General features: G+C 38.9%; 1 protein-coding gene across 2 annotated transcripts in view; it reads right to left on the bottom strand.

Annotated features, from left to right (window-relative positions):
- Positions 1 to 8,658, bottom strand: part of GATA6 (GATA binding protein 6) — a 35,057-nt gene extending 26,399 nt beyond the window's left edge. Inside the window, exons 1-2 of one of the 2 annotated variants that reach the window (XM_075826355.1) lie at positions 8,569 to 8,658; positions 6,792 to 7,701 (exon numbers count right to left, since the gene is read on the bottom strand). In XM_075826355.1, the coding sequence (XP_075682470.1) occupies positions 6,792 to 7,656 (865 nt within the window). In that variant the 5' untranslated portion in view covers positions 7,657 to 7,701; positions 8,569 to 8,658. Of the gene's footprint in view, positions 1 to 6,791; positions 7,702 to 8,004; positions 8,078 to 8,568 lie in introns of those variants that run through there. The other variant, XM_075826354.1, reaches the window with a different exon arrangement.
- Positions 8,659 to 16,026: the final 7,368 nt, after the last annotated feature.

A 16,026-nucleotide genomic window follows, 5' to 3' on the forward strand; every position in this document is an offset into this window, starting at 1 on the left:
CTAAATTAAAGTGAAAGTCAATGTAGAAACGGCTCCGCTGCGGATTAACGCTGCGGAGTGTCCGCAGCGGAATTTAAGTGCAATTCCGCCATGTGTGAACCCGCCCTTATAGTAAGGGGCTTCATCTATCATCCCAGTTCATCTGAGTGGTAGGACAATTTCCCACTGTTTATACCGATGTGGATAACGTAACATGAATTTAATGTTCTACATACAAAGAAAATAGAAAATAAAGGGACCTTTAACTGGACTGAATTAAAGAGGTACTAAACATTTATTTTATAAGCTGCTAAAAAAATAAGTCCCTCTGTAATATAAATCAATCATCATGTTTGGATGTAGCCAGCAATATAAGCAATTGATGTATTTATCCTGGTTTCCATAGATATCACCATGGATTAGATATACATGTAAGGGTAAATTCACACAGGGCAGATTTGCTGCAGACAGTTCTGTGGCTGTTCCATACATCTGAATAAGGTTTGTAAAAATCCATGCTATGCTGCATAAGGCCATGTTCAGACGTGGCAGAATTTTTCCGCTGCAAATGTTGGTGCAGATTCAGGGCAATTACGCAACGAATCTGCACCAACATTTGCATATTTGACAGGTAATTCAGACGTTGCAGATATCACAGCGGACTTGCCACAGATTTCAGTTTTTGCATTGCAAAGGCTGAAATCCGCAGTGAAATTCCGCTTCTTCTCCGCAACGTCATGAGCATGCTGCGGATGGAAAATTCTGCACCGCAGCCTATGGTCCGCAGTTATTTTCTGCAACGTCTGAACTAAGTTTCCTAAAAATGTATAGAGACAAATGTAAAAAAGGCTGCTGCAGAATTCCATTGCGGACTGTCCGCAGCGGAATTCAACAGCGATTCTGCCACTTCTAAGGGCGGGTTCACACATAGCGGAATTTCACTTAAATTCCGCTGCGGACACTCCGCAGCGTTAATCCGCAGCGGAGCCGTTTCTCCATTGACTTTCACTTTAATTTAGCAGTGTTCGTTTACACGATGCGTACAATTCCGCTGCGGAGCATAGGCTGCGGAGCGGAATTTGGTGTCCGCAGCATGCTCTGTCTGTTGCGGAGCAGTGGCGGACTGGTTGCGGACTCATGGCGGAATTTCTCCATTGACTTCAATGGAGAGTCAAAATTCCGCAATGAAGTCCGCAGATCTTATGTGTGCTGCGGAGCGTATTGTTTTTACTACCATGACATTTCTTCATTCTGGCTGGACCTATGTATTTCTAGGTCTACAGCCAGACTGAGGAAGTCAATGGGGCTCCCGTAATGACGGGAGCGTTGCTAGGAGACGTCTGTAAATAGTCACTGTCCAGGGTGCTGAAAGAGTTACGCGATCGGCAGTAACTGTTTCTGCACCCGGGACAGTGACTACCGATCTCAATATACATGTATCTGTAAAAAAAAATATAAGTTCATACTTACCGAGAACTCCCTGCGTCTGTCTCCAGTCCGGCCTCCCAGGATGACGTTTCAGTGTAAGTGACGGCTGCAGCCAATCACAGGCCAAGCACAGGCTGCAGCGGTCACATGGACTGGAGCGTCATCCAGGGAGGTCGGGCCGGATGCCGAAAGAGGGACGCGTCACCAAGACAACGGGCGGTAAGTATGAATTTCTTTGACTTTCACTAGGGAAAGTGCTGTCCCTTCTCTCTATCCTGCACTGAATAGGGAGAAGAGAAGCACTTTTCCTGCAGTCCGCAGCGGCCAGTCCGCATCAATTTTCTGCACATTTTGTGCAGATCCGCTGCAGAATCTGCAACGCAGATTCTGTGCGGCATTGATGCGGACAGTTGCGGAGGAATTCCGCCATGTGTGGTCATGCCCTAAATGTGCCCTAAATCCTCATTTAGTTGTTATGCAGTAATATTTTTAGCATCGGTATTATGTCCGCACATCCCTGCCTGTTGATAGATTGCTATGATGGAGTTAGTTCAGGTCAGCAGACCCACAGTCCGGACGGTATTTGCAGCTGTAAGGGATTGTTCACACGCTTACTAAAAAACGTCCGACAATAAGCCGTGTGAACATACCCTTATACAGGTTCAAAAATGTGCACATATTCTCCTCATGTAAAACCGGCCTGAGCCCACTTTTAATAAGTTTTGTTTAGTAAGCATTAGTTTTATTACAAAAAAGAAAAAGAAAAAAGGAAGCTATAAAGTGGTAATGTATACATAAAACAGTATGTTGTCATGGCAATGCCGACTGCTTTTAGTGAAATGAAAATGGTGCACAATTGGAAAACATATATTATTACTTAGCTCCATCTTTATATGAAAAATACCCCCTTTGGGCTGGATTCACACACAGCAATTACACGCTGCGGCCAGATGTTGTTTTAAAGTCTAAATGGTCTGTATAGGAAAATATGAGAACTCCTACATACACAGCGTTTTGGTTTGTGGCGTTTTTGTAGTGTTTTTGACAGTGGCATTTTTCTCCCAATGTAGGATGCTCTAGGTATTGCTTTATATCCATAGGCTTCTCTATAGGACTTCAAATACGCCAGGAAAAACAAATAAACAAAATGATATAAAAAAAATGACACTAAAAATTGCACCAAAAAATGCATGTAAAAACCGCCATTAGATGATTGAAATGAATGCCTCTTTTTTTTACATGCATTTTACAACACTGAAAAAAAGTGTCTTAATGGTTTAGACAGGGTTAATTTAGTTTGTTTTAAAGCTTATGTAGAAATGCCTACAAAAACGGCAGCTGTTTGAAGCATTTTTTTATGACGTTTGTTTACATGCGTTTTTAGTAGCATTTTTTTATGACGTTTGTTTACATGCGTTTTTAGTGGCATTTTTTTATGACGTTTGTTTACATGCGTTTTTAGTGGCATTTTTTTATGACGTTTGTTTACATGCGTTTTTAGTGGCATTTTTTTTAAATAGCGTCTTTTTGTATAGGCATTTTGTAGGCATTTTTTTTAAAACCATACGGAGAAAAAACACAAGAAGAATTGTCAGGGCTTCAGCATGCTGCATTTTGAAAAACACACCACTGAAAGAAACGCTTCTAAACGCTGTGTGTGAAAGCGGCCTATAGTCACTGAATTACCTGAAGGCTAATAATGCAGGGCACTTTCCCTACCACTCAGCTAAGGACGCTCATTGGTAAGTGGTGGAACATCAGTCTTGCTTTGCTGACTTTGACTCCTCACTACTAGACGTACCATGAAAAACCCTCATCGATTTTAAGATGTAACTTGCTATTGGGGGAGCCCAGGCTGTCTAGCTGGCAGAGGAATGGCTGTACATGAGTGGTCGCCCTTCATTAAAGAAAATAGGAGACATGGACACACTTATTTAATTGTGTTGCCCCTTTAGGGCAGGTTCAGACGTGACGGAATTGCCGTGGAATTCCGCTGCGTTACAGTCCGCAGTGGAATTCTCCTGCGGCCGTTTTTTACATTTGTTTCTATACATTTTTAGGAAAGTTAGTTCAGACGTTGCGGAAAACTCCGCTGCGGACCATAGGCTGAGGTGCGGAATTTTCCCTCCGCAGCATGCACTGTCTGTTGCGGAGAAGAAGCAAAATTTCACTGCATATTTCAGCCTTTGCAATGCAAAAACTGAAATCTGTGGCAAGTCCGCTGTGTTTTCTGCAACATCTGACCTACCTGTCAAATATGCAAATGCTGGTGCAGATTCGTTTCGTAATTGCCCCAAACCTGCACCAACATTTGCAGCGGAAAAACTCTGCCACGTCTGAGCGTGCCCTAATCTGCATCCCTATTTTTAAAAATCTCATATAAACTCCCCCCATGTTTTCTACCATTTTTCGGACACATCCGCACTAGCATTTTTTTACGGTATGTCTTCAAACTGATCCACTTTGGAAACAGTTTGTCTCATAGAAATGAATGGGATCCATTATGATCCGTTGTTTTTACAACTGCAAAAAAACACCAGTGTAGATGTGTCCGTTGTGATGATAACATAGAATTGACATCCTTTGTATTAATATAAAAATATATGTTTTGAATATGTTAATTTACTTTGAAACACATTGAACATGCCATGCCGTCTATTGATTTTCATATTTTACTGTTACAATTAATAAAGTCAGTCATGTGTGAGCAGGGTATTAGGGTGGATTCACACACGGCAGATTTTGTTACAAAAATTTCCGAGACTGAAAATCAGTTCCATTCATCTGAATGGGGTTGTTTCTGCAGTAAACACATGGATTTCTACAAGTTCCATTCAAAAGAATGGAGCTGGTTTTCAGTCTCAGAAATTTCTGCAACAAAAGCTGCCACATGTAAATCCACCCCACACTATTTTTGGAATATGATCTTATTCGTATATTTAATGGCGTAACATCAGGACTGATCGCTTAAATATCTGAAACATATATATAGCCTATAGCTATATACATTAGACAGCTCTCCTCCAACCTCCCCATAAACATACATGCTCCCTCGGACGAGTATACATGTTTATTTCAATTGGGGGAGGGAGATAAGCCACAACCAGACACGTCTGAAATCCAACATGCCGGATCCTCATTTCCCCAGACATATGACATTGGAGGACAGTTGGGAGGGATCCGCAGACATTAATCGATTGGGTAACATAAGGCATGAATATATTCCATCAAGTACAGTATTTACATATACTGAGGAGGGTGCATGTATGATAGTCTCATGTATGATAGTCTCATGTATGATAGTCTCATGTGTGCAACACATTTCTTTTCATTGCAATCAAATATTTATGAAAATGTTGCACGTCACTTCATAAATTTGATGCAACTGTAGCTTGTTGTCCTTGCATGTACTTTATATGTTCTGTATTACTGCCATACTGGGGTGATACATGGGAACATACTGGTAATGGATAGTCCTCTAATGGAAAGATTTGCCCCTCAGCTATGTTTTGGACACACTCCTGGATTTGGATGACCAATACTGATGCAAAATACTGACCAAGGCCACTTTTACACAACAGTATTTTGGCCAGAATTTGGTCAGTATTTTGCATCAGTATTTGGAAGCCAAAACTAGGAGTGGGTCCAATGCATGGACAAGGTGCAAATCCTTCCGTTATACCCACTCCTAGTTTTGGCTTCCAAATATTGATCAAATACTGACCAAAATACTGCCAAGTGAAAGTGGCCTAAAATACACTTGTGTGAAAGGGGCCATACTCAGATAATGGCCGCATTCACATTGCAGTATTTTGGTCAGTATTTGGAAAGCAAAATCAGGAGTCGGTCTAACACGGCAGAGGTGCAAATCTTTCCATTATACTTTTCGCTGTTTGGGTTGCACTCCTAGTTTTGCTTTCCAAATACTGATGGAAAATACTGACCAAATACTACAGTGTAAAAGTTGCCAATACATGTAAAAAAAAATAAAAAAATTATCAGCTAACTGACCAACCAAAAACCCATTTCCCATGCCTTAACTTGGACATTAACATTGGATTCTTGGTGGATTCCACTGATTAAGACAGTACGACAATGTTTCTGGGGCCTATATTACGGACCCCTGACGCCTGCTGCAGGGGAAAACAAGGAAGTGAGAGTTTGTTTTAACCTTTAAAATCCTATGTTTCCCTACTACTACTACTACTACTACTACTACTACTACTACTACTACTACTACTACTACTACATATCCCTTTAGATAAAATGGCTCTAATAGCAAAGCAAAGTGTAGGCATTTGTAATGTGCCATATTTTTTGTTAATACTACCACTCATATCATTATTACTACTAACTATAATAATTGTAATATTAAAAATTATTATATTATGAAATTATTAATATTTTATATAATTATTGTAAACTTTTATATAATTATTGTAAACTTTTATATAATTATTGTAAAAAAATTGTGTTTGCTGTTATATTCTACTGTAACACTATGTTCCGTTACACTGTGACTGAGTGCACTCAACCATGTGACACATGGCACATTGGAGACGTAGTATCACTAGGTGGTGATGCAAGTCTCCAACCCTTCTGTTATTCTATAGGATCTTCTACTGGAGTGGTCTTATCAATCTGATAAGACAGCATGACATGATAACAGAGCAGATGAAGAATGTCCTGTCACTGAAAGTTTACATTGCTTCTGGCTCCACTCTGATTTGGGTACATATCCAATTTTCTGTAAATTAAATTAAATTGTGCATTTGACTATATGGTTGTCGAGGAACTCAAGTACCATGACATTTGTAGTTCCCCAACAGCTGTAAATGTATTGGTTCACTGACTGGATACAATTTATTACCAGTGATATACAAAAAAAAATAACTTAACAATAAATTAGTATTGCTTAACAGTGATATAAAATGTTTACAAATTGAAAAGATATGTAGAGCATGCACTGCAGCTCCAGCTGATAATATATATATATGTGCAGGTAAGGGCATCCACTGGCACTTACAAGGCTCCAATAGAGACAAGGCTTTCATTCCACCTACTGAAATAAAAGGGAATCTACAGTTTACTTTCACCTTTAGACCTTTGCATCCTCCTCTTTTTACAATTATAAAACATTGGGCAATTTCCTTTGACCATTGTGCAGTAAATTTGCCTAAGCAGCTAGATGCCCATTATGCAACTTAACTCTGGTTTAACCATTAACATACAGCACATTAACAGACCATTTTTCTCCAAATAGACTATGACAACCTAACATTAGACATCCATATGTCAATTTGTAACATTCATTGTAGGAAAGGATAAAAACATTGAGAGCCTAACACTGTAGTATAAATGATATGTCATGGCAATGGTCTTACCTCCAGGATGTCCTCTCATAGGGATAGGTGTCGGTCTTCCTTGAAGACCGTGGAGCATGGAGTTGTCAAAAGGTCCAGTAGACCAGGCCGTAGTCAGAGGTGGGGTCATGTAAGATGTGTAGGGACTAGGGTAGGATCCATTAAGCGATCTAGGAATAGGTGTGTATTGATCTCTGCCATTGACGTTGATGGCATTGTTGTAGCCAGTGTCCCTGTTGCTTCCATTGGCCATGGGAGGACTGGGAGAGTAGTGGTATCTACTGGACGTGTGTGGACTGTTGCTGCTGTATGAGGAGTTTTCTGAGGCTGGTTGGGACCACACTGAGTGACTGTTCACAGAGTGGGAGGCCTGGGAGGGTCCGCTCCCTTGAAGATAGGAGATGCTTGTAAGCATGGGTCCAACTCTGGTGGTGGGCACATAGACCGGAGAGCCGGCAGCGGAGTGCATGAAACTTCCCGGAGATCCATCGTAGCTGACCGGCCCCTGAGCCGCAGTGATGGCCAAAGTTTGATACATATCCCCCTGTGGTTCAGACAAAGCGCTAAACCTGGAGTCTCTGTTGGGTAGGATCAGTTTGTTGATGTGATCTAAATCCCTAAAAAGTATAATATCTTCCGGATTGGGCAAGCTGGAAAGATGAGTGACACCGAAGTGGTGGGCAGAGGTGGGCGACCTGCCCTCCTGTACAGGATGGTTCCTTCCCGTGTCAGGCTGGTGGTGAGGTTTGGTGGAGTTTAGTTCTCCTTGAGAGCTGGAAGAAGGAGATGAAGACGAGCTGTCAGTCCCTTTAACTTTAATGGGATAGAAAGAGGTCCCCACACTGAGTCTCTTGACATCGGACCAGTTGTCCTCAGGAAGGTCCATCCAGGTTGGAAGCTGGAAAGAAATGGGGACTTGGAACCTCGAGTCCTTTAAGCACAGCCCACATGAAGAATATATAAAAAAGGAAACATAAAACAACAAGGTTAGAACACAACCGAAAAAAAGCCAACAATGAAATACCCTTAATTCAATTAATTAGGCTGAACCTAGACAAAAGCAACATGATCAGACGTGTACTATGCAAAACAGGAGTAAATAATAGGATCAGACTCCACAAACTCATTAACAATCCTTCTGGACAATGATGAAATGATTATATTAAGACAAGGAGCCCTCAAGAATCATTGTCCAGGGGGTCACATCTACTGCACCCTATAGAACTGCCTGTACCATATGTAGTCCCTGTAGAAGTTCTGCTCTTCTCCCCTTGTGTAGGAGAGTAGCTAGCTGCTCAGCTTACATCCACACACACTGACTCAGTCCTATGGGAGGGGAGAGCCTGAGGAAGCCAATCTTCAGGAGTAGGTCCGTGCCAGTCAGCACCATTTACTTAGGGCCTCCCAAGGTTTACATTTGGTTACATGTTCCAACACACCTTACGGATGGCAGCTCTCCACTATCAACAGTATCAGTCTCAATGAGAGTGCAGCTCTCCTCTATCACCCATGCCCTGTGTCTGGGCTCTGGTGTGAGGTAAGGTCTCACCTGAGAACAAGGAACAAGCAGGAAGGAAGTGACAAGTATGCAAGTCCCAGGCAGCTTTATCTACACCTTAACCCCTAACATCCTACTGGCAGCAGAGCAATCACCTGGTCTTTATTTCAACCAGATCACATGCATTAATGTTATACAAACCCTTACTAGAGGCATGGACATGTCTCCCAATGTAATGATCTGTAGTCCTCAGTCTAAATGTACATCCTGCAGCATAGATAGCAAGGGAAAAGTGCAAACCTAATGCAGAGCTGTGTCCATGGGACTTCTGAGTGCGGTCAGAGCTCCAGTGTGACAGAGGCAGTGGAGATGTGTCTGATAGAGCAGTGTGAACTGCAATGTGTGGAGGAGGCGCCTCTTACAGCTCTGCCTGAACACTGCAGCCACTCAGGACTGGACTCATGCAGCTCTGAGTAAACACTACTCTCCCCAGGGTGCCAGTCCCAGCTCTTCACATGCCACATACAGACTGACTGGTGGACACTGTGTGTGTATCTTAGCCAACAAGGGGCTACACAAACAGCAGCCTCTCCTCAAACACATTAATGACTAATGATCAAAGCTATTATAATAGCTTTACAGCCCACTTACTGCAGCCCTAAATATTTATATACATACAAATACCCAAACACATATGGCACAGCTCACTGGGACTAATATATATATATGCACAAATATGCATTGATTAAATGATCAAATATTCATAAATTAAATAATTGATTGATCTTAAATGGTAATAAACCACTAGAACTGCTGGCTATGTAACATGTATTTTTGGGGAACATTATTCATATTACAGGCTCTGTGCAGTGCTTTGCATTGGGTATGGGCTCCTCCCAGGGACTGTACAGGTAAGTCATAGGGAGGTCACCATTGTAGACGGCTGGTCCACTGACACCTGGAGGAACTTCTAGTTATCTCCCATGTGGACACACTGATATGATGCGCACCAGGAGAGTGACTGCATATAAAGTAACTGAGATTATCAGTGGTAGATCTGTCACCAGCACCAACCATATAGGAGCATAGGTCTGTTAGGACATGGTCTTATTCTACATAAATCACAGGCTAATATTACCCTGATACATAAATGAAGGGTGAGTATGATGAGCACAAGATCACAGGCATTTATATACAGTATACAGCACACCCATGTACATCACATCTAATATAAATGTCATCATTAATTCTTGACTTATATGGTAAATACATAGTAACACCGCTGTATTTGTAATTCATTTGTCGTTCACCACCGTCAATCGCATTACATTTATTCCGTTGTGATGAATGCAAATATCATTTACACTTTTTGAACTTTTGACATTTGATATGTATTGTGCTTTTATGTGTATTGTGTCCTTTTCTTCTTGCAGGTTTGATCTTATTACTGTTAGGATCGAACTATTGTGGAAGTCATTGCATGTTGACACAGTTTTATGTGGAAGTAGCAGGATAAATAAATGCAAATAACATGTGGAAGAAAAAGAATAATTTCATGTACAAGTGTCTATAATAATATTATAATACCCATACTGTTTCATTACTATTATAATCTACGTTCTATAGTGACTAAACTGACATGAGATATGTGAAATAATCAGTGAGTCTTTATTGAATATTTTTCTTCTATATTATATTAGTTTTATGGGAAGAGCATTCTGTACATTATATGTATATAATAGATTCAAGTGAACGTTCCATGCACATATATAAATTATTGTATAATTTGTTTGTCTATAATTCATTGGTAAATAAAAATGATCTATACAAATATAATTGAAAGTAATTGTCCTCCCTTCGTATATATAGAATAATCCCGGACATTTGTCTCGTAGAGCACCGAGCCTATAATTCCCTATATTATTCCTCACACTGGACATAACCATGTATTGTTTATTTCCAAATAATCCCCATAGATTTGGCAATTTACATACAGTCTGGATAGAGGCAGGTAATTCATATATATGAGGAATAATTCAGTAATGACATTGTGCACAGTGACACCGAGGACTAAACGATGGGATTACTGTATCCGTCATTTCTCCTATCCACCTATATTGAACAAAAATACAATCCCTATAGACTGTGGTAGAAAAGGCAGTGCATTCTCCTACTGTATTTTACTGTTGCTTTTGCAATAGTTGGTGCTATAGAGAAAGGCTATATAATAATAATAATAATAATAATAATAATAATAATAATAATAATAATAATAATAATAATAATACAAATATTGTTTCTTTTGAAGTATATGTTGGTGCACATACTAGCTTTGACTTCATATATAACCTGTAATCAGTCTATTGCATAAAAAGGAACCTCTGGACTTTTATTTAACCCCTGAGTTTCCAGGCCTATATGTTGGACAGAGTGGAGGATTTATGTATTCCAGTACAAACTGTGATCTACATACAAGACCTCAGGCTGCTTTTGCATCTTTATTTATGTGGCTTGCAGTCAGATAAAAAGAACAATAGTCTGTTCTATTTTTATGTATCCGCAGGGCACGTTTTTCATTAATTACTATCATATAAAAAAAAAAGTTTCCCTTCTACAAAAAACGATAAAAACCTACATAATCCTACAAAAAACGATACAAACTTAAATAACCCATAATATTATAATAATTATCATAACCAAAGTTATTATTATTAGTAATATATTATCTCTATACAGCAGCATATTCTCTAAAACTGCACAATTGCCGACAAAATAGGTGTAGAAATGTAATACAAATTACAATGCAAAAACCGTTTCCAATTATTATTATTATTTGTATAATTATTTTTATTAGGAATTTATATATTCATATAGTGCTTTTATCTCTATTTTCAGAGCCGATTTTCCGGGAAATACATAAAATAATAATAATAATAATAATAATAATAATAATAATAATAATAATAATAATAATAATCTATGAATGCATTGTTTAACAGGAAAATCAAATAGATATACTCGGAAATGCAGCCATGTACATATGGGTTTACAATTATTTTTGCGGATTAAGGGGTAGAAGTGAGCAATGGAGGAAATTGTGACCTTGTCAGGGATCCATTTGTGTGAGAATAATGATAATTATAACAATAATAGAACAACTATGGCAACAAAAAGTACAATAATAACAACAACAACAACAACAACACAGTGATAATAATAATAATAATAATAATAATAATTAAAAAAAATTGATTACTTACATTTTACAAACTGTCACACATACCGTAATAAAAATAACGAGTGTATTATTTTATATTATAGTTTATTTTTATTTTAGAGATCAATACATGACGGAAATTTATAAGAAATATAATAAATACATACACTTATACTATAGAACCAAAAGTTATTCTGATCTCCAGTCTAGTCTTATCAATCATAACAATCAAAAATAATTTATAGTAACAAATTTAATAAGCAGAAATATAAAATGTAATTATTTGTTGTGCATTTTATTTTGGAAGGAATAATAAAACCAATAATAATGATGATCAGAATAATAATAATAATACTACACTATGATGAGAGGTGACATTCTGTACATCACTGCAGCCCAGACTGAAGCAGTTTATTCTTATTATAATTAAATGTGTAATTAAAAATATGAAAAATAAATAACATTTGCTCTCAACCCGTTTATTGCACAATAGAAAAACAGCCGGTGTATAAAGCAGCAGCAGTTCTGTCGTCTGAGTGTCTGAGTCCATCCAGCCCAGTGATAAATCCTGTGCTATAGAGTATGACTGGCTGGTGACCCGGCAGTGTTATCTGCAGACACCCTCCATCCATCCATGTATAGTGAGGGCTGATTAGCAGTCTGTTTACCACTAATTACCATATACCAGGTATAAAGACAAATGTCCCTATGTAATGTACTGGGCAGCTCCTATCCACAGCTCAGCAGGAGCCTCACTAATGTAATTGTCACCGTGGCGCTGGAGTCTATACCTGAGCCCTGCTGGTGCTGGAATTATCACATTATCTCTTATCACAGACTCCAGCCCCCCCCCCCCACCTATATACAGGTCTGCCACCTCTCCCCTCTTTTTCTTCTCCCCCATTACCAAACATCTGACACATGCCTCATGCTTTTCAACACAAATACAATGAACATATATAATACAATGATCACACCTCTCATAAAGCATGATAAAGACTCCACATTCTAGTGCAGTGGGTTGCAGCTTGTGACTCTTCAGCTGTTCTGAAACTACAGCCCTCAACATGCACTATATTGCTATATTAAACCCACATTCCATGTATTCACAACAAAACATTAAGAAATAATTGTCATATTTTTTGCTTTTTCTTTTAAATAACGATTTGTATTTGCAGTATGTGTTGTGTTATCTATTAAAACTGTACTAATGGATACATAAGCATAGCCTGTCTTGATAAATGTCAACTGCTATTCAAGCACAATCAATGTGGTTATTATTATTTATTTATGTTAGCAATTATATATTTATTTTTATTATATATACTTTTATATATATATATATATATATATATAAAAATACATATACATATATATATATATATATATATATATATATATATATATATATATATAAAAATACATATACATATATATATATATATATATATATATATATATATATATATATATATATATATATATATATATACATATATATAAACACATGCGCACAGTATTATTTAGAGTAAGGGCATGTTCAGACGTGGCAGAATTCAGCAGACACTGTCCGCACATTATTCGCGTTGCAGATTCCGTTGCGGATTTGGCTAAAATGTTAAGGGCACGTTCAGACGCGGCAGAGTTTACGAATCTGCACCAACATTTGCATATTTGACAGGTAATTCAGACGTTGCAGAAAAGACAACGGATTTGCCACAGATTTCAGTTTTTGCACTGCAAAGGCTGAAATCCGCAGTGAAATTCCGCTTCTTCTCCGTAACAGACAGTGCATGCTGCGGAGGGAAAATTCCGCACCGCAGCTTATGGTCCGCAGCTGAGTTTTCCGCAACGTCTGAACTAACTTGCCTAAAAATGTATTGAAACAAATGTAAAAAACGGCCGCTGGAGAACTCCATTGCGGACTGTCCGCAGCGGAATTCCACAGCAATTCCACCACGTCTGAACCTGCCCTAAGGGCACGTTCAGACATGGCAGAGTTTTACCGCAGCCTATGGTCCGCAGAGGAGTTTTCCGCAATGTCTGCACGAAAATAACTAAAAATGTGTGGAAACCAATGGACAAACTGTCTGCTGCGGAATTCCACAGCAATTCCGCCACATCTGAACGTGCCCTAACAGTAAATGATAATGCTCACCAATGCACTGGGATATTAGATGTACAAATATCTTAGCATATGTGATTTGGATGTGATATATACACCTATATACTGTATGTTTTAGTATAGTGTCAGTTTACAGGTTAAGTGTAAGCATTGAAGTTTCTAAGGGCGGGTTCACACATGACGGAATTTCACTTAAATTCCGCTGCGGACACTCCGCAGCGTTAATCCGCAGCGGAGCCGTTTCTCCATTGACTTTCACTTTAATTTAGCAGTGTTCGTTTACACGATGCGTACAATTCCGCTGCGGAGCATAGGCTGCGGAGCGGAATTTGGTGTCCGCAGCATGCTCTGTCTGTTGCGGAGCAGTGGCGGACTGGTTGCGGACTCATGGCGGAATTTCTCCATTGACTTCAATGGAGAGTCAAAATTCCGCAATGAAGTCCGCAGATCTTATGTGTGCTGCGGAGCGTATTGTTTTTACTACCATGACATTTCTTCATTCTGGCTGGACCTATGTATTTCTAGGTCTACAGCCAGACTGAGGAAGTCAATGGGGCTCCCGTAATGACGGGAGCGTTGCTAGGAGACGTCTGTAAATAGTCACTGTCCAGGGTGCTGAAAGAGTTACGCGATCGGCAGTAACTGTTTCTGCACCCGGGACAGTGACTACCGATCTCAATATACATGTATCTGTAAAAAAATATATAAGTTCATACTTACCGAGAACTCCCTGCGTCTGTCTCCAGTCCGGCCTCCCAGGATGACGTTTCAGTGTAAGTGACGGCTGCAGCCAATCACAGGCCAAGCACAGGCTGCAGCGGTCACATGGACTGGAGCGTCATCCAGGGAGGTCGGGCCGGATGCCGAAAGAGGGACGCGTCACCAAGACAACGGCCGGTAAGTATGAATTTCTTTGACTTTCACTAGGGAAAGTGCTGTCCCTTCTCTCTATCCTGCACTGAATAGGGAGAAGAGAAGCACTTTTCCTGCAGTCCGCAGCGGCCAGTCCGCATCAATTTTCTGCACATTTTGTGCAGATCCGCTGCAGAATCTGCAACGCAGATTCTGTGCGGCATTGATGCGGACAGTTGCGGAGGAATTCCGCCATGTGTGGTCATGCCCTTATGCTGCCAGTGGTTGCTATATTAATAGAAGGGATGAATATTGCTGTCATTTAGACTGGGGTGCCAGCCATTCCCCTCCATGCTGTGTTTATATAACTTCATGTACTTTATACACTGCAGCCAGGCTGATAAGAGCTGACTCCACGCTGTGTCTCCCCCTCCTCCACACATACTACAGTCTTCTATTTCTTTTTACTATTCTTCTTCATCATCAATATCATCATCATTATTCACTGGGACTGTATGCAGAATTAGCTATCTGTTGATCGGCTCAATACCTGCAATGTTAATAGATGATAATACATCTGAAAGAAAGCAACAAATGACATGTGTATGTAACATATGTAACATAATAAACAGAGTAGCTTTGTTGTAATTGTGACAATGTAACAGTTGTACATATAAATGTGGAGCTTGTTACTGTGATCTAGATAATGAAATCCTGGAAGACAATGCCAGTCTGCGGTTACCATCCCTACAGTAAATGATTTCTAGTCTCTGGATCACTGGCTGATAAGTGCGTGGTGCTATGTGATATGTAGTGTGTGAGCAGAGAAGATTGTCAGGCTAGAGAAGATAAATGTAAATGTAAATACCACTACTATTACTACTAATATCATCGATTTATTATTATTATTGTTATTATTATTATTATTATTATTATTAATAATAATAATAATAATAATAATAACAGTAATAATAGTAATAATAATGTATTTTGCAACTGAATATGCCAAAATAAATAATGTAACAATTATTATTATTATTATTATTATTATTACTTCTACTACTTTGACTACTACTACTACTACTACTACTACTACTACTACTACTACTACTACTACTACTACTACTACTACTACTTACTACTACTACTACTACTACTACTACTACTACTACTACTACTACTACTACTACTACTACTACTACTGCTACTACTACTACTACTACTACTACTACTTACTACTACTACTTACTACTACTACTTACTACTACTACTACTACTACTACTACTACTACTACTACTACTACTTACTACTACTACTACTACTACTACTACTACTACTACTACTACTAAAATATTATTCTCTTTGTTGAGAATAACAATACAGTCATGATTTCTGTCCCAATTCTTAATTATTAAAGTGTAAAATATATATTTTTGTCCATAAACAAACATTGGATTTGACAGAATTTGCAGAATAATGTATCCTACAAATATCCTATATGATTTATTATGTCATTGTTATTATAATATTTTGTTTGTTTTTGCTGTGTAAAAATAAAATAAA

The sequence above is a fragment of the Rhinoderma darwinii genome, chromosome 5 (assembly GCF_050947455.1).
Source record: "Rhinoderma darwinii isolate aRhiDar2 chromosome 5, aRhiDar2.hap1, whole genome shotgun sequence".
Classification (NCBI taxonomy): Eukaryota; Metazoa; Chordata; class Amphibia; order Anura; family Rhinodermatidae; genus Rhinoderma; species Rhinoderma darwinii.